This window comes from Misgurnus anguillicaudatus, chromosome 12, assembly GCF_027580225.2.
Source record: "Misgurnus anguillicaudatus chromosome 12, ASM2758022v2, whole genome shotgun sequence".
Taxonomy (NCBI): Eukaryota; Metazoa; Chordata; class Actinopteri; order Cypriniformes; family Cobitidae; genus Misgurnus; species Misgurnus anguillicaudatus.
Genome location: NC_073348.2, coordinates 41,233,415 through 41,254,860, shown reverse-complemented (window position 1 = coordinate 41,254,860; position 21,446 = coordinate 41,233,415). Strand labels below are relative to the sequence as shown.

At 36.5% G+C, this 21,446-nt stretch overlaps 2 protein-coding genes across 2 annotated transcripts; one reads left to right on the top strand and one right to left on the bottom strand.

Moving 5' to 3' along the window:
• Positions 1 to 6,127: 6,127 nt before the first annotated feature.
• On the top strand, positions 6,128 to 11,763 carry ets2 (v-ets avian erythroblastosis virus E26 oncogene homolog 2). Its single transcript, XM_055207330.2, has 10 exons — positions 6,128 to 6,372; positions 6,667 to 6,716; positions 7,266 to 7,386; positions 7,931 to 8,044; positions 8,128 to 8,328; positions 8,413 to 8,487; positions 8,608 to 8,817; positions 8,909 to 9,163; positions 9,270 to 9,388; positions 9,647 to 11,763. The coding sequence occupies exons 2-10, from the start codon at positions 6,678 to 6,680 to the stop codon at positions 9,860 to 9,862; spliced, it is 1,350 nt and encodes a 449-aa protein (XP_055063305.2). The 5' UTR covers positions 6,128 to 6,372; positions 6,667 to 6,677; the 3' UTR covers positions 9,863 to 11,763.
• A 4,899-nt stretch (positions 11,764 to 16,662) lies between these two features.
• psmg1 (proteasome (prosome, macropain) assembly chaperone 1) lies at positions 16,663 to 19,360 on the bottom strand. Its single transcript, XM_055207332.2, has 7 exons — positions 19,119 to 19,360; positions 18,847 to 18,929; positions 18,500 to 18,660; positions 17,422 to 17,484; positions 17,124 to 17,322; positions 16,893 to 17,023; positions 16,663 to 16,811 (listed from the first exon to the last, which is right to left on the bottom strand). The coding sequence occupies exons 1-7, from the start codon at positions 19,241 to 19,243 to the stop codon at positions 16,734 to 16,736; spliced, it is 840 nt and encodes a 279-aa protein (XP_055063307.2). The 5' UTR covers positions 19,244 to 19,360; the 3' UTR covers positions 16,663 to 16,733.
• Between the last annotated feature and the right edge of the window lie 2,086 nt (positions 19,361 to 21,446).

The following is a 21,446-nucleotide window of genomic DNA, read 5'->3' as shown; positions in this document are numbered from 1 at the left end:
TTTGCTTCAATGTTCATTTGTTCCTTACGTTTTTGTAGCATTTCCATTTGTTGCTCAATTTCATGCTTAGCTTTTAAAGCCTCTGCCTCAGCGACAAGAGCTGCATTTTCCGCTTCAATTTCAATGCGTGCAAGTTCCACAGAGCTTTTAGATTTACTGGAGCGTGAACTGTGGCAGCTACCACTGCTGATCTGTGTTTGTATATTTGAAGCACTATCATTGGGTTCAATTTCACTGGGAGCACGTCCACATTCCTCATGTGGCATATCCAACCATTCATTTACCACATCATTAAACTGTTCAGCCCATAACATCTTGGCTTTGAACCATGTTTCGTGCTTATCCTTCTCATCATCAGGCAATAAAGCAATTATAGACTCATGTGCTTCTCTTGCTTCCTCACATTGTAATATAAACCTTTCAAGCATCTTCTTGACCACATCTTTAAATTCATTATTTCCAAAACACTCTTGAATTGACTTTTTTAACTTAGAGGCTGTGTTAAACTTTGATTTTCTTAATTTCTGCAAAGTATAGAGTTTTGCCATTAACCCTTTTTCAGTAAGTTTAACATCTCTCTTTCGAACAACATTTTCAACATTTTCAGCCTCTGCTTTCTGTGTTTGAGACTCAAGCTCATTTTTATCTGCCATTTTGAAATATTTAAATACTCACAGCATATTTTAAACCCATAAGCATTACCTTACAACACTTTGTAAACATGGGTAAGCTAAACAAGCATTTAAAGAAAACACAAGCAAATAAGTACTCATTTTTTTTTCAAAACCCCTTTTACCACCAATGCGCATTGGATTTGTGTTTGTTCGTTTCGTGTGTACACACAGTTTATGGCCATTCAAGTTCAAGAGAAAGCGCTTTCATACCTCAGTACCAGGCTGAAGACTCAAGTGTTCGTGTACGCTGTGTCCTTTTACAACTTCATAGTCCTTTGAAATCCGTGAACAAAGAGAGCAATAATCCACAGAAAATCCGATAAAACGAAACAGTCCCGAATGAACATCATCCGACTCCAGATCAGCTGCTGACTTTTACTGTAGTCTCCCAAACGATCGGATTCAAATGCCAAAGTTAATAAAACTGATATTCAGGCTCCTTTGGTCAAACTTTTTTGACTAAACATGTAACGACGGGGAAGGAGTTATGGGTCCTGAATTGACGCGTGCATTAGGCTTGCTAAAAACAAAAAAAATGTATTGTCCATATCTTAGGATGAAGTTGAATATGCCAGTCCATTTATTATCATGGCACATAAATCAAATAAAGACAAATAAAATACTTTACAAAACTTCAACCTTCATAACAAATAAACAAAATACGAACGTAACATTAGCACAACCGATTCACACGGTCAAAAAAGTTTGTTTGACCGTCAATTCCTTGCCACCTGTGGCTCATTAACACAAACTTAAATACATCACCAAGGCTAATGGCGCCATCTAGTGTCAAACAAAGAAACTCAATATATAATGGCTCCAACACATTACATTAGTCATTATGAGTGTTTTACTTTGTTTTGTAATTATTGTTCTTCATATGAAGACTGAATCTTATTTATGTTGTTTTGAATTTACTTTATATAAATATGATTATGGTTTAAAAATGTATGTGAATTTATATGTGAATGTTTACAGTCTTTTTCGATTGCTAAACTACAGTGGGCACAACTGGAGTCACATGTGCAAAACTCTAACTACAGTCTGCATAGCAGCAGTTCATGTGGACCAAACTCTAGTTCATTTTTCATTGCTTGAACACAGTTTTCAAAACTTTACACACTTATCCCATGACTTTAACCACAACCTGCACAACACTGTGGATTTACAGCACTTTGTTCAAATAACACACTGCTGTCAAAACTGTGAACCACACATTCAAAACACAATTGATTTCAGCCTTGTGCCTTTCAAACACTGCTGATTGCAATTTCATATAAATATAAATTCCAATTTCATATATATATATATATATATATATATATATATATATATATATATATATATATATATAATATTACTTTTTATATAAATATGATAGGTAGAGCTCAGAAAGACACATTTTGGAAATGGAACAAGGAAGACGGGTTTGTGGAGGGAGAAGGGTGGCATGTAGTGGCCTGATGAGAGAGGCAGGATTAGCCCCTCATTTATTTGTTTGAATTACAGTATGTACTTTTAGTTTCTACCTTTTTTTCTCATTACTGTAATTCCATAAATTACTACAAACTATTGAAGGAAACTGCAAATTTTCATTTACCTTAAAGAATTGTTCTGTTCTAAAAATGTCAATAAATCATGTGATAAATCAATCAATAAATAAATAATTATTTGAAGAAAACATTACTTTGTATGAAGTCACTGAAATTGTTCAATCTGTAAATATAAAAAGTTAGTATTTTGTGTATTGGTGTTTGATGTTAGTGTTTTTGTTGTGAGTGACAGTGTGTGTTATCTCAGTGAGGGTTGTGTTTAGTGTTTGGCTGCACTGAGCTGTTTTGAGTCATGTGTTAAGAGTTGTGTTGCTTGAAGTGAGTTTTGCAGGTGATATGTACAGTTTAGCTCACGTGACTTTTGGTATTGCAGACTGTAGTTAGAGTTTTGCACATGTAGCTCCAGTTGTGCCCACTGTTGTTTAGCAATCGAAAAAACTGTAATTCATAGAGCTGCTGTGTCTTCAGTTTGGCCGTTTGTGATTGATGAAGATGATCTTGAGCTTTAACAGGTGAATAATGTAGAGTTCATAACCTGTTAACACTTCATCATTCATCAACATAACAACTCTAACTCAGACAGACCGAGAAACAAAATCACACAAGACTTTTCTCAACTATCACTAAACATTTATGAGATTAAAATCAAAACTTTTGCTGGATTCTTGCTTCTCTTAGTTAAGAAAACTCATGTGTGTCTTCTCTAGAGTTTCAGAAGAGACTTTTTCTCAAAAGATTTGATATTTTCTGCTTTCCTCTTCCTGTACTTACAGCACTATCGTGGGTTTGATTCATCTGGGATTTTAATTCTACAGTAATTGGGTTAGCAGAAGCTGACCTGTATTTAAAAATGTTTTACATAATACTGCAAAACTCCAGCAGCACTTTAGATATCAGGCTGTATATGAAACTCAATGCAAAGAACCCAGACGAAGTGATCTTATGTCAGATAAATGTTTGTCCTAAAAAATAAATCAAATGTTTATTTTGCTTTCTTGTCTTGATGCACATTTTATATATTCCTACCAAACACACATTTAGGCTGCATACATGAAACATAATGAGAAACAGTGATGACAGCATAATAAAAAGTAAAATAAAAATAAAATTTCAACCTTTTAAAGGGTTGTGTATATATATATGTATATATATGTGTGTGTGTGTGTGTGTGTGTGTGTGTGTGTGTGTGTGTGTGTGTGTGTCCCACATGTTACTGTCACGGACAGAAGACGAAGGCCACACGTTGCTAAGCAACAGTCATCATGATGAAAAGCAACACACAGTGTGTAAAGTTGATCTTTAAATATCTATGATATGCAACTGTATGACAATAAAACATATATAATGCAAGCTCATAAGAAAGCTGTGTCAGACACAGAGATAGTGTGACAGTGTGAACATTTATAATTAGAGTTCAGAACGGGTCAAATCTGTGGAAAGCAAGAGAGTTTATGCAAGAACTTCTTTATTCATTGCTGATCATTCAGAGAACATTTATGAAATACTTCAACTGATTCAGATATTGACCTCTAAATATTCAATCTGTCCTTCAGTGTTTGAAAGACATATATGATAGTCTGCAGTGTTTATATTGAAGTCTCTGAAATCATCCAAATGTAAATTTAAACTAACATCTATACATTTTCATCACTCACATCAATCAATCACTAAAGCTGTTTTTGATTATTGATCACCAAACATAATTGATGTTTAATCACTTTATTTTCTTCTGTAAGAACCCAAAGTAATGTGAATGAAACCCTTATAGTTTTTTATTAAATATCTCGGCCCACAAGTCTGTTACAGATTCCTGTTACTATGTTATAAATCTCAGTGTAGTCAATTGTTCATACTCTTGAAAAAAAAAACATTTATTCTCAACAATTCAAGTTTGTACATTCTGGTAGATTTTGAAACATTTGATGAAACTGAAACTTTAAAATGAAAATGTCATTGATTTATTAAACGACAAAATATGTTTGCAGTTACATATTAACCAATCATGAGTAAGATCATAGGTATATTTCATAAAAACAAGAGGAACACACAAAAAAACTACCTTGTACTGTTACTTTCGTCTGATCTATGGGTTTAAAAAGAACATCTTATGTTCAAAGTGAAATTATACTGAAGTCGTTTCAGTACAAAATTTGTACAAAATTACACCTGGTATTGATAGAGCACACTTGTGAGTTATTGATCACAATACAAATATATCTCTGTCTAAAACATTAGCTTTTATATCATGTTTTTTCTTGATACTTTCACCACCTCTCTCCCTTAATAACATTGCTGAGAAGCACAACAATTATTGTAAAATTTAACTTCACCAAATTCGCTGTCTTAAAGTTATAACAACTGCTTAAAGCATTTTTCCCATTACTAATACAAAAAATATTTAGAGGGCAGTTTCTGGTCCAAAGTTTAACATGTGGACGTGTGCAGACAGTGATGGGTCAGGCCCATCAGTAAAGTTTCATTTACAGATCAACTCTTATACATTAACCGTGTTAATCTGACAGACGGTTGGAGATTGGTCAATTGACATCATTATTATGGATGTGAGCACACTAAAGAGACAATAGTGAAGAAAACTGCCCTGATCACACTGAATAATGACGGCATGTAGGAGGAAACTGCTGCTAAATGCTGAGATATGAAGGTGTGAAAGCTTCTGTTATATGCCACACATTCAGTGTGAATGGTCATGACACACACACGCAAACACACACACACGCACACACACGCACGCACACACACACACCCCTTTAAATCCATGGCTCAATGTATAATACAAAAAAAACCTATACCCAGCTAACAGATGCGTTCTCTAAAGGTTCTCTTAAAGTTATTAAGAACCGTTCTTGCAGTAACATTACTAGAACATTTCACAAACATTATCTGCAATAAATAAATGTCCTTAAACATTATAATTGCATCATTAGCAGAACCTTCTAAAAACATTTTGAATAACATTCTTATAACCAAATGACAACGTTAATACAACGTCTAAACAACTGGACATTTTTAACATTCTAAGAATGTCAAAAAAGTGAAACCTTATCACTACTGAAAAATCCAGCAAACACCAGCATAAGCTGGTAAGTTGGTTTTAGCTGGTCTGTCAGCTTGCTAAAAGATGTAAACATAACTGGTCCAGAAACACTGTTTCAGTTTTATCTTATTTCATATTTATCGTTATCTTTAAGATGTTTGTTTAACTTTTTGATTCAGTTCTATGTGTTCTATTGGTTGTATTTTATCCCATCGTTTATCTAGTGTTAAAAAACTGAAACACGAAATGCTTCTGGACCAGTGTTTTTTTTTACCAGTGTTCTTTACATCTTTTAATGAGCTGGTATTGCTGGTGTAGCAAGCTGGTCTAGCTGTGTTTTGGTCACTTTTTAAGCTGGTCTAGTTGGACTTAGCTGGTCAGGCTGGCAGACCATCTTACCCAGCAAGTTTGCCAGGCTGGGAGGACCAGCCCAAACCAGCTACTGCCACCTTGAACCAAGCTTATGCTGGTCTTAGCTGGAGTTTTCAGTAGAGAGGAACGTTAAATATCTTAGCTGGGTGTTTATCTATCAATGAGCGTTTATGATTAAGATGATTATGTACCTTTTTTACTGTAATAAATAAAATAGATACCAGTTCAGAATCAGGTCAATTTTACAGACATTGCCGAAGTATCTGACTCGAGACCTGCACGTGTGTCTAGAATCAATTCTGTTTTATTTGTATACAAGAGTACGTTTTTTCAACTTTGTCAACAATGTGCCATATAAAAGAGGTTACTGTTATTATTAACGTGATGAAATATAGAATATTATTTCCTTGTGTCGAGTGTGCGCGCGCAGTACTTGTATGGCTCCTCCCACCGTTGTCATCATTATCAGTGAGCGCGCGCGAGCTGAACGCGCATAAACGCTGAAGATTTTCACGAGACGCGCAAACGCAAATCTGATCACGAAAGATCGCATCTGACGCAAGTCTGATCACTTAAAATCACATAAGATCGCATCTGACGGACTGGGAATATTTGATTAAGTCTCATTTCTCTGGTGGATTTATTAATTCGCTAAGAAATAACAAACAGACTAAACCACACCGGATTCACTTCATCGATTTTTGCGAGGATTCAACAGGTTAGTATTAAGCGCGCACAACAGTTGCTTTTATAATCGGTTTGTATTATTTTGAGTCCGTCTCTGTAACGTGTTTACAGCTGAAATGTAAGTTTATAATGGATACAATATTGTGTTTGACGCTCTAAAACTTTATTTCCACTGAATAAGTGACAGATGCACTCACAATGATACACAACTGCAGAAGAAACACTTTTACTCTTTCTTAAAGCGTTTAGACTTTTAAATACAATAATTATTAAATGATTGCTGTGTTTGATGTGTAGTAATGAAGCATGTATGTGTGTGTGTCAGGTTGCTGTAATATGGAGACTATGTTATGTGGATACAGAAACACACTGAAGGTGAGAGATGAGCTGTTTCACTTTAATTCATGCTATCATTCATTTACCTGTGTGTGTGTGCGTGTGTGTGTGTAAATTCCTTATCAGTGTTGTGTGTGAACATCTGTGCTGTTAGTGTAGATCAGAGTAGTTTTAACACCATATGATGACGGATGCCTGTACTGTAATTTGATTGGACGAGACGATGGCCGCTGTAAAGTTATTGGAGGTCAGCCGTCGCCCCCGCAGCTCATACTGGCACGGAACGGGAAGGCCAAACATGGTGATGTGTTCTCATTGGTGGATGAGCTGAGTGGTGACGTCACACACACAAAGGCGTGTCCCGTGGGTTTCTCCCTGACCGTGCCAGTCTGAACTGCCTCTGTGTGTTAATCTTGCTTTACGTGATTCACTGTGTGAAGTTTATAGGGTGTGTGTGTGTGTGTGTCTGTGTGTGTGTGTGTGTGTGTCTGCCTGCGCGTGCGTGTAAACTCTTTCATCACATTGCTTATGTTGTTCTCCTGAAAGATTTCCTACATCATTAAAATCTCTTGTTTTTCATTGGCTCAGCGTCAGGTAGCGTTTGAAATGTTTGAAGACCCCGGGTCGCTGTTCTCGGGATTTTATCCTCCGGTAGAGGACGAGCCGGCCGCTCAGGAAGTTCCTTCTGGTCTGGACTGTTTCTCACAGGGTAAACGAGGCCATCACATCCCATCATATTCCTCCAAACATCACGTGTAGGGTTGGAAATGGGAATTAACAGGAATATATGTGAATTAATGGGAATAAACTGGGATTTCGAAAAAATTGCACACAACAGACTGCGTACTAGAATGATTTCTGAATGATTTTGATCAAATAAATCCAGACTTGATGAGCACAAGTATCAGGATTATTTGATGAATACAAAATAAAAAAAAAATTTAAACTAAAAACCTTTTATAACAATACACACTACCGATATAAAGTTTAGGGTAATTTTTTTAACACCTGTACTACCTTGCATGTCTGCTTATGACCAAACAAAATGTTGATTTATGTTTGTATTTGATTGAGTTTATATACTTTTCCAAATAATTCCCATAAATTCCTGTTAAATTTCCAATTTGGTATATTTCCAATAATCCCCAGATTAAGTTCCCATGTAAAGTTTTTCCGGAAACTTTCCGCCCATTTGCAGCCTTAATCGCGTAACACTTGGTTCCATTGGTTGACGTGAGATTGTGTTGTTTTAGATGTGTGCTCCGTACCCCTGCTGACGCCCTGCAGTAAAGCCGTCATGAGTCAAGCTCTGAAGGACAGTTTCAAAGGTTTCTCCAAAGTCCAACGTCTCTGTGGGATCTCCGACAGTGAGTGTTCATCTGTTTCCTGAACACATATAAGTATTAACACACAACAGGATTGTGTTGAATAAAATCTCGCTCTTCTGTAGACCCGAGGAAATGGAGCAAGCAGCACGTCTTGCAGTGGTTGATCTGGGCGTCTGGTGAATTCAGCTTAACCAACGTCAACTTCATGAACTTTGACATGAGCGGCGGTGAGCTGTGTGATCTGGGGAAGGACGGTTTTCTGGCGCTGGCTCCAGATTTTGTTGGTGACATCCTGTGGGAGCACATGGAGCAGATGATGAGAGGTAACGGAGACATCTCTCACGAGCATTGGCCGTGTCGGCACGTCGTAAAGTGTGAGATCGCTGATGGCTTTTGTGTTTCTGCAGCTTGTCAGGAGAATGAAGAGGCTCAAGTCTTTACTCGCCCATCTCACTCCAGCTGGACCAGCAGAAACTGTAACGGTAAGTGTTGAGGAGTTAATACTGGTTTTCATTTCTTATTAAAGGCGCTTGAGTGCAATGATCTACAGGAAATCTGAAACACAAGTTTAGTTTATGGGGTGGATGTGTTTCTGTGTTCAGCTCTGAGTCTGGAGGAACGTTCTCTGACGGTTCCTGATAACTGCAGCAGTCTGCTCCGGGAACTCTTTGAGACGAACGATGAATCCGCCGTGCTGTCATCAGAGCCCGAGATCTCTTTGTATCCCAAACCACAGCTGAGCACCGTCAGCGTGAGCTACGTCAGTCGCGACTTCTCTGGTGCCAAATGCGCTCCGCGTCTCGACGCTCCAGGTACATTTGCAGACTTTGCGAGGTGTAACGTTTCTATGAGGTCATGCTAATGTTAAGCCACTAAATATATTTGACATTGATATCTGTGCAGGCTTATCACGTGACCAGACGTCTGCGGAGAGCCTGGAGACTCCCGAGAGCGTTCTTCGGTCCTGGGGGAGCCATTCTTCACTCGCCGACGCCCAGCGCGTCCCGTCCTACGACAGCTTTGAGGAAGAGTTCGGCGTGACCCCGCTGAGCCTCGGCAAACAGGGACTGTCCTTTAAAGACTACGTTCAAGAGAGGAACGAGCCGCTGGAACAGGGCAAACCGGTGATACCGGCTGCTGTGCTCGCTGGGTTCACAGGTTAGTTTCATTAAGCCGCTAAACCAGATGGTGGTTTTAATCTTTTACTAGCAGCTGATTGTAAAGAATGGTCTGTGTTTGATTTCTGTGGTGTTGACCTTTACAGGAAGCGGTCCCATTCAACTCTGGCAGTTTCTCCTGGAGCTGTTGACAGACTCCACCTGTCAGAACATCATCAGCTGGACCGGTGACGGCTGGGAGTTTAAACTCACCGACCCAGATGAGGTAAGAGATCGAGGCAGAAGAGAAACAGCGAACTGTTGTTTTATGTGTTAATACCAGACGCGAATAAAACGTGTAGTTAGACACTTAAACATTTTGAGTTTATCTATCGCATCTTTGCATTGACTTAACATGTAAATCACTTGCACTTTACGCTTCATACACGTCTGCTGTGAACGCACCATGACATTTATTTTCAATTCAACGGTTTATTATCTAGTGGATGCTGTGGTGTAACATCACTTCTCTTGTGTGCTTCAGGTGGCGCGTCGCTGGGGAAAGAGGAAGAACAAACCCAAAATGAACTACGAGAAGTTGAGTCGGGGACTTCGTTATTACTACGATAAAAACATCATTCACAAGACGTCAGGAAAACGTTACGTGTATCGCTTCGTCTGCGACCTGCAGAATCTGTTGGGTTACACTGTGGAGGAGCTGCACGGCATGCTGGGAGTTCAGCCTGACACGGATGACTGAGATGTTTTTGGATGAGAAGCTCCTCTGGTGTCGTGCTACAGGACCTCACCGAAGGTCTCAGTTTGTGGTGCATTTCATCACCGTCTGCTCTCGCTGACGCATTAAAGCGCCTTCGACCGCCGCGGTTCTCTGCTGTTTGTGACGACGGCAGCGTTTGAAATCATCTACTTCTGCTTCATAGCTTGATGCTGTTCACTCAGTCATGCTGTGGACTCTTATTTCTGCTGGCAGATTGTTAAAGAGCGATGTGATCAATATGAGTTATGAAGTTATCCTTAAACAGAGTGGATTGAGTCTGGATTGCCTTACAGAAGATCTGCTTGTGTTTACATGAAGCTGTTTTGTGCCTGGAGATTGACAGATGTTTGGGCGTGAGCTTTAGCCTGCAGGGATGTTGTAACTCTTGTCTGATTGATTTGTTGATTCAGTTTTTTGTTTGACGCACATCTCCTTTCATAATGGAGAGCTTTATTACATACTGTAAGGGTTTTTCCTGCAGGAGATGAAAAGACATTCTCAGTTGTTTTGTTTATGTATATTTTGTGACCACAATGTGTTGGTTTATTGTAAATTAGTTGATGTTATGTATATTTATTTGATGACTTTAATGAGTATAGCTGGTCTACTGTTGTTGTTGTTGTTGTTTTTATTGCTCAGGCCAAAGTGAGATTCTAGGTTTGATGTTTACCGCGGTAAACTCACAGGACAAGATGTAGGAGATGAAGTCTTGTGCTGCAGCTTCTTAACCCCTTAACTGACGCAGCCTTTTTTGAGTGGTGATGTGCATCTTTAAAATAATATAACATTTTTTGGTCTAAAAGCCAAATACACTTTAAAGTGTCTGGAGGTGAAAATATTAAATAAATTGCTATAGAAGTTTACATTTACTGTAATAAATAATGTAATAAAGTATATATGTTATACATAAAATGATCACAAAAAGTAAGGTTTGTGTTACACTTTTAGTGGTTTTACCACCAACGGCCACTAGGTGTCAATGGTTTGCTGCATACTCTTGTCACAAATTAATAAATTACTGTGTAACTTCATTATTATTACTGTTGAATGTTTAAAAAAACTGTATAAAATACATGCAAAATATTGAAGTAAACTCAGGTGTGCCGCTCACAGGACAGCACCAGTTAAGGGGTTTATGAAAAGCATGATTCAGATTTTGTAATATTCAACTTTATTTTCTTTCTTTTTTGGTTTCTTCCTCAAATGAGTGAATGTTTATTGCGTTAACCAGGGCGCAGACACGTTACTGCAGGGGACTGTTTTACTGTAAAACTACTGAAACTCTGAATGTGCTTCATTATATCAGTCCAGTGATTTATAGATGTCTCTTATTGTTTTTAAAGATGATTATTCTGTTATTATTTAGTCATCTGTCACATGTGATGTACAATATTTTGTATTTGATACTTTTTTTATATATAAAAGTTGCTTCTCAGATCAAGTTTGAAACATTTTTGGTTTCATATTGTATTTTAACTAATAAAAGTGTAAACTGGAAACGTACTGATCAATAAGACAACAACAGACAGTGTTCATTAATTCACTGCAGTATCATTTAATTACATTATTTTACACAAAACCCTGGAAGCTTTTATAACCGATGAGGGTTAAGTTTGTACGATTGACTGTAATGAGCTGAAATTCCCAGGAATGATGTTAAACTTGTGAAGACGTGTTGAATATCTGAGTGCGTATTTGTGTGGTGACTCAGACGGGTTTGCCTGCGGGTGGATTGTGTTTGATTCATGAGAAACACTCGTGTGCAGACAAGCATCTTTATGTTGTTAACATACACACACACAAACACACACACATGTACCCTTACATTCAACAGCTTTGTGTGTCGTTCTCTTAAACGAATAAATCCTCTCTTTATATGTAAATATGTGTTGTGTGTGTGAATAGATGAACATGATGTTATGAATCTCCTTCACTGCAGTAAACGATTTGTGTGACTCACATTCAACAAACACACAGAGAGAGTTTTTATTGCAGCTGAGTCAAGATTCCTGATAAAGACTGAAGTTATAACATCAATAAACATAAAACACAACTTCATTAATGACGTGAGCATGTGTGTGTGTTTGTGTGATGTGTGAGTTTTTGTGTTGCAGCTAAATTCTGCAGCATTTGAGTTTTTTTAATCACAGCATAAAAACATTTGAGCACTGAAGTTTTACAACACACAATCAAGTAAACACACAATCACACAATTAGATGTTTTTGTCAGTGTAACTTACACAAGAAAGCAAAGCTTTAAAGTATGATTACAATATTAACATAGAGAAGTAATGACAAGAAGTATTAGGTTGATATTAAATTGAGGTACTAAAAAAACTAAAAATATATAAATGAAGAGTTTCGTTGCAAAACAAGATAAATCAGTTTTTAACATTTTTGTCAAAACATGTTTATTATTATGTTATTGTGTTATTATTTTGTTTTATGGTGCTACTTAGCTGTATTTTTTAAGTTATGAAGGTTTAAATCAAAACAAACCAACTGCAGATGAATTGATGTTAATTGGAATGCACAACCAAAAAACGAGATTTCTGATTATCTTGTTTTGCAACAAAACTCTTCAAATATAAAAAAACGACTTTCACATAAAATGAAGAAGAAGATAAAGTAAGAAAGTGTTGTGTGTTAGGTGTGAATGTTTCCTCTCATCTCTTTATATTGATGACAGTGAAGATTAATGTTTGTTTGTGTCTCGACGGTAAACACACAAGACACCCTAACCAAAAAATATATTTTCAAATGTAATTTTAAAATATCTTTCAAAATATACAAAAAAATAACCAAACATAACAGGTTTAAAAAGATTGAAATTAAATTTAAACAGCTCATCTGCAAAAATATACTTACACATTTTATACAAACTTTAATATTTTGGCCAGGAAAAATATATTTTTTGCTAAATGGGTTGTACAATTTGTATTTGTTGCCCCTGAAATACATTTTGAAATGTTAATATATTAAGGATAAAACTAAATATATTTCAAATATAAAAATATTTTTTATATTTACTTTCTACAAAATGTATTTAAGACTATTTTAAAAGATCTTTTTGGCCATATGGGATTGTAAGGTCAGAATGGATTTTGTTTATTGGTTAAACATTCAACTTTACTTTGATTTTAGTTTTAGTCCTTAACTCTTGGATTTTAATGGCTTCATTTTGCAGTCTCTCTCTCTTTCAGTGAAATGCGTTACTTATTAAAACACAATGCTTTTTGCATCTCTGTTAAGTTGTTTTCTATCTTCTGGTTACTGTATTTGAGGTATTGTTATTTTGTATATCATCACCCGTGATCATCAGTAAGATGTCAGCTCAGTAAGTCATTAATCTGTTCTGTTATTATGTAACATAGAGAACAAACACAACATGTACTAATGAGGTTTTGAAAGGCAAACACATTTTTAATGGCATCAGGCATTTCCCACATAATGTAATAAAAAGCTGCTGATACGTCAAGCTGTCATGGCAACCGGGCGCTGAAGACACGAGAAATATAACCATCATGAGAAGAAACCAACAGAAACTGAAAGGTTTATCTGAGTGTTTAAGAAGAAATGGTGTCAGGTGGTTGCTATGGAGATGATAAATGATCTGTGTGGTTCTCTACAAGGTTCCTCAACAGACCCCAGCATCCTCATCATCATCATCATCATCAATACACAACTGAGATCTAATCATCACATACAAGAGCAGAAACAGTGATGTCTCAACACGAGCAGTCTTATTATCAGACCAAACCTTTCTCAGGTATCCACAGCCTCTGGCTACAGTACACACACACAGCACACAATAACACACACACACACACAGCACAATAACACACACAGCAAAAAATAACACACACAGCACACTATAACACACAATAACACACACAGCACAATCACACACACAGCACACAATAACATACACACACCGCACACACAATAACACACAGCACACGCACGCACACACATAGAGAACAGAAGAACTGAGACACAAACAAAGAGCAAATGATTGACAGCTTTAATAGGAAGTGTGAATTACTCAAAGCATCATTTACTGTAAGAGAGTTTTAGGAGGAGCCACAATAAGACGTCACTCACACAACACATTAAACAAACTGAAATACAGATCACGTGTGAGATTATAATGAAATAAGATTGAGTTTGTTTGATGATCAGGAACAACTGAATGAATACTTTACACATTCATTCAAAATAAATATCAAACACATGCAGATGGTTCAAAATAAAGTGCATGACTTTCTTTCAGGTCTCATTCAGTGACGTACAATTACTTAAAGTTTTCTCTTTGAATTTCTAAATATAATAATTTAATCTGAATCAAAAAGATCTTCTGGATCATTTTTAATACTGGAGTAAAAGTCGTTCGCAGTGCATTATGGGATACAGCATCTGGTTTAATGTGCTTCACTGCATGCATGAGTATCATACAACTATTCTGTGTATTACATGAGGCTGCTACAGTACTAGTAATAGTAAGAGGTCAGGTTAATGGGTTGTTTAACACAGATGAGATCAAGAGACTAAGAGCAAAAACTCTTCTCTGATGGGCTCTAACATGAATGACGCTGAACATTTACGCAACAGAGACGCTTGACTTCCCCTTAACCACATCCAGATCTGCATGTACTGCGGTCACATTTATAGAGCTGACGCATGTCAACATCTGATATCACAAACATTCATTCACTTTACTATGATAGTTAATTATTAATCTGTGACATAAAACACTGATAATAAAGCAGACAGACACACCTGCATTTATCACCTCGCAGGTACTTCATCTTCTGTACTGACCTTTAGCTCAGGTGCATGATGGGATATAAACGCTTGTTTAAGATGTGTATCAATGCACGGATTTCCACTGACACACCTTTATTAGTGCTGTTTCCTGAGTAAACAGATATAACTAGTGCTCATACTAGAGGTAATAATGTGAACCAACCCATGACCCAAAAACGACCTAAAGCTTTCCACTGCAGAAGACAAAACTAGTGAAAATTCATTTCCAGTTATTCAGTTAGCAGCCACTTGTCAATCTCATAGATTTAGACTAAAATGAGCTGCACCCTAACCAACATAAAGTCTCTTCTGATTTCATATCCTCTTTGCATTCGAGTACAAACTTATGAAAGAAAACCAGATATGAGTTAATGCTGATAGTTAGCAGTCTTGGGAAACTCTGGTTTTCCTCATTTGAACTCGCAGACACGAATGTGAGCGTGTCATTAGTAACATCAGGTCGTAGGAGGTGAGCTTTGACACAGACACTTAGATTCTCACTAAACGTCTTCACGCTCAACGTCATTGTGAAATATCTCACTGAATGTTTATCTGTTATGTTTCATTGATCATGGACAGATGAGAGATCTCAAACCCTTGATCTGTTTGTGTAACATTTGAACAAATACACCCATCATAAACACATTCTGATTCGCTGTAAGATTATGAAGCATCTGGACCATCAAATAAGTGAAAATGTTTATAATAGTTTAAGACGTGAACATATAATTAACATTTTCTTTATATCATTGTTTCCCAGAATCAGGAGAAACATATTTCAAACCGTTCTACTTTGAAACTATGTAACATTGTAAAAAGCACTCTGGGTCGAATTCCCAGACAGGGTTTATCTTAATCCCAGACTAAAATCAGGGTCCCACACCTTAGTTGACTTCAAATTCAAGGACCTTTCAAGGACTTTCCAGGTTCAATACCCTCAAATTCAAGGACTTAATGTGGGGACACATTTCAAGTGAGAGCAAGGTTACATCATGTTACCTTTTAAGATTTTAAGATTCCCTTTTGAGGGAACTTGCGCTGCGTCACTGCGGTGACACTTTGGGGACGTCTCCAGGGGTAAGTGCGTCTGAATGTGTATATCAAATTTAACCAATGGTGAAGCTTAACGACAAAGACAGGGCGACGCGGGGTCAGGAAGTATATCACTATTTGAAATATTGCCAAAGACGGCGTTACAGGGACGCAGGAAGTATGAAAAGAGAGACGCAGCGTCTCGTTCCCTTCTCAGAGAACAACAGTTACATACGTAACCCGAGACGTTTTCATGTGTCAAACACAACTATGCAAAAAAGCATTTTGTTATGAATCAACATTCACATACAGAAGATATAAGCATTTAAAGTGAACAGTTTAGCATGTGTGCTTAAAAAGTCTAGAATTATGATATTATCCTACACTACACAGGGAATAATATGGATTTTTTCCAGAAAACTTCTTGCATAAAATAAATTCAAGCACTTTCAATGACCTGTATCTATGCATGTATATTTTCAAAAACTTCCCAGGGCCTTGAATTATTTCCCCAGATTCACAAACTTTCAAGGACTCATGGGAACCCTGTAAAATGCATGTTTAAGCTGCTTTACTTAAAAACATCTTGTACTGACACATCTCTTAACATATATCAGTGTTAATGTTTTGTCTCAAGATGAACACCAGTATTGTTTTTTGTAAGGTATGTTTTGTAAAAACTAGTTAAATGTCCTAACATAACTAAGGCCTAGTCCTGGATTAATCTAAAACCTTGTTCGGGAAATTGACCCATATGAATAAATTTGACTTAAACAAATTAAACTGTAACTAACCGAACCCCAATAAGTCTAAAATGAATAATCAAGTCATAGCTAACAAGACTGTGTTTAGCAGAAAGAGATAAATGATTCATCATCTGTCCTGGAGCTGTGGCTCCATCGTGTGTCCAAACTAAAATATACATGAAGAAACACTCTCAGCACTTAACATGTAAAACACGGCATCTTTAATAAACGCAAAGAAAACATTTCTGTAGCTCTATTCAACACGTCATCTATGTGTACAAGTTACTCTGAACTTCATTGACTCGTGTGAACTTCTGCAGAGTTTCTGAACTCGGACTCGGATCCAACTGAAACAAACAGAGAAAAGATTTGACCCGACAGATGTTGAATAAAGCGCACAAGACTCTGTGTATGAGTAACACACTGACCTTTACTGCTGAACTCACACACACCAGAGCAGATTTATATGTTTCCATAGTGAGAGAGTCGGGATGAGAGACATCACTGTAACACTGATACACAACGGCTGGAATCTGATGGACCTGACAGTGACTGAGCACTGATCACACACACACACACACACACACACACACACACACATTATATTTTTATGTTGGTTTTACTCATCATGAGTATTTAACACTACAGTGATGTGATACCTGCAGCAGGCAATCCAGAGATGATATTGGGCTGCTTCAGCAGAGGACACGCGATGGCTCCCGTGTATCCGCCCGTCTTCAGAGCGCACAGGAAGGGTGAGCCGTTCCCACTCACATAGTCTGAGGTTTTATATTCGGCCAAGACGCATTCAGAGAGCACAGTCACAGACAAACCTCTCTTCTGTACACAGCCCAACACCTGAACATCACACACATCATTACACAACATCTACACTACATTAACTACAAACACTGTAAACACACACACACCTCTCTATTAGGAGTTATTCATGTTTACCTTTTCTGTCCATTGGAACAGCTGATCTTCAGCTACGTAGTACGTGCACTGACAGATTAAGACCTAGACAAATAACACAACATACAGGTTAAACACTCAATCTGTCTTGACTATAAAGATATTAGGGGTGAAAAGGTGTGGAAATCTGGGGAATTTTCATACTTTTCAAATTGTAAACTTAACAGAAATCTATAAAAATTTGGGAGAATATATATAAACTATATCATATACAAACAATAATAAACATTTAGTTAATATTTGATCAAAAATCCTTCAGAAATCATTCTAATATGAAGGATTTTCTTATTAAATAAATGCAGGTTTGATGAGCATATATTATTCAACTGAATTTGCATTAAATCTTCTTGTTTTAAACTAATTTATGCTGCAAGATTTTTTTAAACTACATTTAAGTCCCTGTTATAGGTATCTCTGCAGTTTATTCTAGAAGTGCACGATAAATCAGCCAATGATGCTTGTTACGCTTCTCAATGAATTACGGTGAAATGCCAAAAGGAACCAAAATATTAGTGGACACCATTCACTTCCATAGTAGGAAAAAAAGAATACGAACAGTTTGGTTATAGACAATTCTCAAAATATCTTCCTTTGTGTTCATCAGAACAAAGACATTTATACATGTTTGTAACAACATGAGGGTGAGTAAATGATGACAGAATTTTCATTTTTGGGTGAACTATCCCTTTAAGGATATATTTATATTGATGTTCTTCAGGTATTTTCATGATAATAAAGAATATGTATAATGATTATGTTTGACGAGTGTTGCTTTTTAAATGCATGTTATAATCGACTATAACTAACAGTGATTTCAGATTGATAAGGACTTACTGATCAAAAGTCATAGTACATAAAATAGATGTGAATAATATCAGCTGTGCGACTCAGAGTAGTTATCAGCCACGTATTATTAGTGTATATCTGCATTTACCGGAGCAACCCTAGTTTATTCATATTAATTCCCATATATTTCCTTAAATTCCCATAAAAGTTTCCAGCCTTGAAAATTCCCAGAATTTTGCAACCCTAAAAGATAGTGAAGTGTTGAGGTTCTCACAGATGGGTTTTGGTTCTGCTGGTACAGAATACAGGCCGGTTCTCCAGGATCTGGAGCAGCGGTGTCTGTCCTACTGGATCTCTGACTGCGTTCATTCCAGAGAGAAACCCAACCGACTGATGACCAACATCCAGAACTCAACACATACGCTGAGATGAACCCTAATAAACACACACACACACACACACACACACACACACACATTTGTTTTCATATGTTCTATATTCACTGTTAATACTTTGGCAATACATTGTAACACCAATAAAGCACATTAATTAAATTGAAATGGAGAGAGTAAATTCAGACTGAGTTTAAGGTTGATCTGTGAATGCAGATTTAAGTCTCACCTGTGGCGTTTGGTCCCACAGCTATAATCAGATCAGAATATGATCTCGTGTCATTGTCTGATGTCCAGTGCACATGAACTGACCTGAAAGAAACACAATAAATCAGGTACACGTGCAGTCTGAGAGTGAAACTGAAAGTAAAGTCTCGATTATTAGAACAACATTAAAAACCCGCTGAAATAAATCGCTTTGACTATAATACATCACATTTAATAAATCATGAAGAATGTGTTTGTTAACTGTTTGTTTTATGTAACTGTTACATGTTTTACCTCTTCTCTTCTATTTCTTGTCGGATTTGTTCATCTTCTTCGTTTTCTTTCGTCAAATCATCATCATCATCTTCTTCAACAGCTCTCGAGTAAACCGATAAAACTTCACCGAAAAACGTCGCCATATCAAAGCGTTTATAAGATATGAATACAGAAAATAAAATCCGCTCTGTAATCACAAATGTAAGGAAAACCGGAAATAACCAAAAGACTTTTATTTTGTTGTCATTTCTCCGTCGGTGTCATAGATAAGAGTCGCTGCTTTTATAATGGAAGATCAATGTTAAAGTGTTTATTGTCACATCATGTGCTGTAAATATTACTTTGGAGGTCAAATTGACGTAGAAAAATACATGAAATGTAAACCGAGCTGTAGACATGAGACACAAGTAATATTATATAGAGTGTGTTTATCATATATTGACAGTATTGAACAAAATTGTTTTTGGATGTTAATGTGAACATTAAAATTAAATTTATAGCACATCATGTTGACTTTTGCATTTTTGCATTTACTCTTAAACTGAAATATAAGTTTAAGTAAATGATCAATAATATTATTCTCTCAAAGACATATACACCAAATATACAATAAATCCTTTAATATCACCCACACTAATACTATTTACACAATATCATTATTTCCTAGAAAAACTTGGATTAGGATCAACATTTTGGATTATATGGAACTTGGTTTTGGATTTCTGTTTTTTTTTTTTTTTTTTTTGCTCATTTTGATTATATGACTATGGGCGGTTTTACAGGACAGGGTTTATATTAATCCAGGACTAGGCCTTAGTTATATTAAGACATTTAAGTAAACAAACCTTACAAAAACATTACTGGTGTGCATCTTGGGACAAAACAATGGCACTAATATTTGTTAGGTTTATGTGAGTACAAGATGTTTGTACAAACATGTGAGTTCAAACATGGATTTTAGCCTGGGACTAAGATAAACCCTGTCAAGGAAACCGCCCGTAAATGTTTGAACTGTGTATTAAACTACTAAGACTCCCTAGACATTGAGTACATCACTAACTGTGTCTTGTTTCAGAAGGCTGCATCCTCTGGAGGTTGTGTCCTCTGAAGGAAGCAGTATACTGAGGGTCCTCCTCAACCTAGAATTAAAGGAGACGTCCTTCATAGGACATATGGACAGATAAGGTACATTCAACAGATATCTGTTAAAGATATAAGGAGCATATAGTTAAATGTTACACGTTTTTACCAGAGATTTGAGGTGAGCTGTTTTAATCATTGATCCTACTGTATTTAAAAGTGCCACACATCACATATGTTATCATTATTTAAATTAGTGTTCACTGTTCATTATTTTTTCAAAAACAAATGTGCATAACTTCATTAATAGTCTAAACATTTTTAATAGGTTTATATTACTTGATATAGAAAAAGATGCCTCATTTATCTGTGTAAGATCATTTAAATATACCTTATATAATCTACTAAGATAAAACTATTTGAAAACTTGAAACAACTTTTACATTTCAACACCATTTTTTACATTTAAAACCAAACACCTTCGCTAGTATTTACAGCTGTGTGTAGATGTTGAGAAATGATGTTGTTCACAGCGACGGAAGGAACTGTGTGTTATTTGCAGCAGCGAATGATACAGCCATTTCTCAAACTGAAGGCTGCATCCTACGGAGGGTGCATACGTCATCCAGCCTGGTTTATTTCAGTTAATTGAGCATTACATTCGCAAGTCACTACAACAATTTACGATTAACTAAATATAATACTACACTTTATAATTGTTAATATTCTAAAATAAAACCTCCGGAGGATGTCGCCTTCCATTTGAGAAGCGTCCTATATCTCACGCATCCTCTGAATTCCTTTGAAAGAAGGTCGCATTCGGAAACGAGAGAGTCTTCTGACGTATGCAGCCTTCGAATGTGACCTCTGGGGGCGCAGCGCACAGAAACGAGACACAGCTACAGCCGTACTTAGACGCCGCCATATTGGACCGGGCACCACTGAACAGAAGTGAACTGATCTGGGAGATTCGTTTTTTTTTTTTTTTTTTATAAAAAATAATAATGTGTGCTTCAAATTATATTACAATATTATGTCTACACAATTATTAAACAAGAAAAAATAACCAAAATCAATGTTTGACAAAGCATGAGACTTCTGAATTTCTAATGACTGTGAATGTTCATCTATTTTTTTATGATTACAAAAAAACGGACTAAGAGTTTTTGTACTCGACGTTGATCAAAACGCATTGAGATTAGTTGAGAAGCTTAAAAGTTTTAGTGTTTTTATTCAAATAAACCTCAGCTCCTCGTTCAATTCTAT

Excerpts from the sequence above, each read along its gene's own strand:
- ets2 (XM_055207330.2), top strand. The coding sequence starts at position 6,678 with ATGGAGACTATGTTATGTGGATACAGAAACACACTGAAG. Across the intron at positions 8,488-8,607 it reads GACCAGCAGAAACTGTAACG|CTCTGAGTCTGGAGGAACGT; the intron begins GTAAGTGTTGAG and ends TTCTGTGTTCAG. Across the intron at positions 9,389-9,646 it reads AACTCACCGACCCAGATGAG|GTGGCGCGTCGCTGGGGAAA; the intron begins GTAAGAGATCGA and ends TGTGTGCTTCAG.
- psmg1 (XM_055207332.2), bottom strand. The coding sequence starts at position 19,243 with ATGGCGACGTTTTTCGGTGAAGTTTTATCGGTTTACTCGAGAGCTGTT. Across the intron at positions 18,930-19,118 it reads CAAGAAATAGAAGAGAAGAG|GTCAGTTCATGTGCACTGGA; the intron begins GTAAAACATGTA and ends TGTTTCTTTCAG. Across the intron at positions 18,661-18,846 it reads TGTGGGACCAAACGCCACAG|GGTTCATCTCAGCGTATGTG; the intron begins GTGAGACTTAAA and ends TGTGTTTATTAG.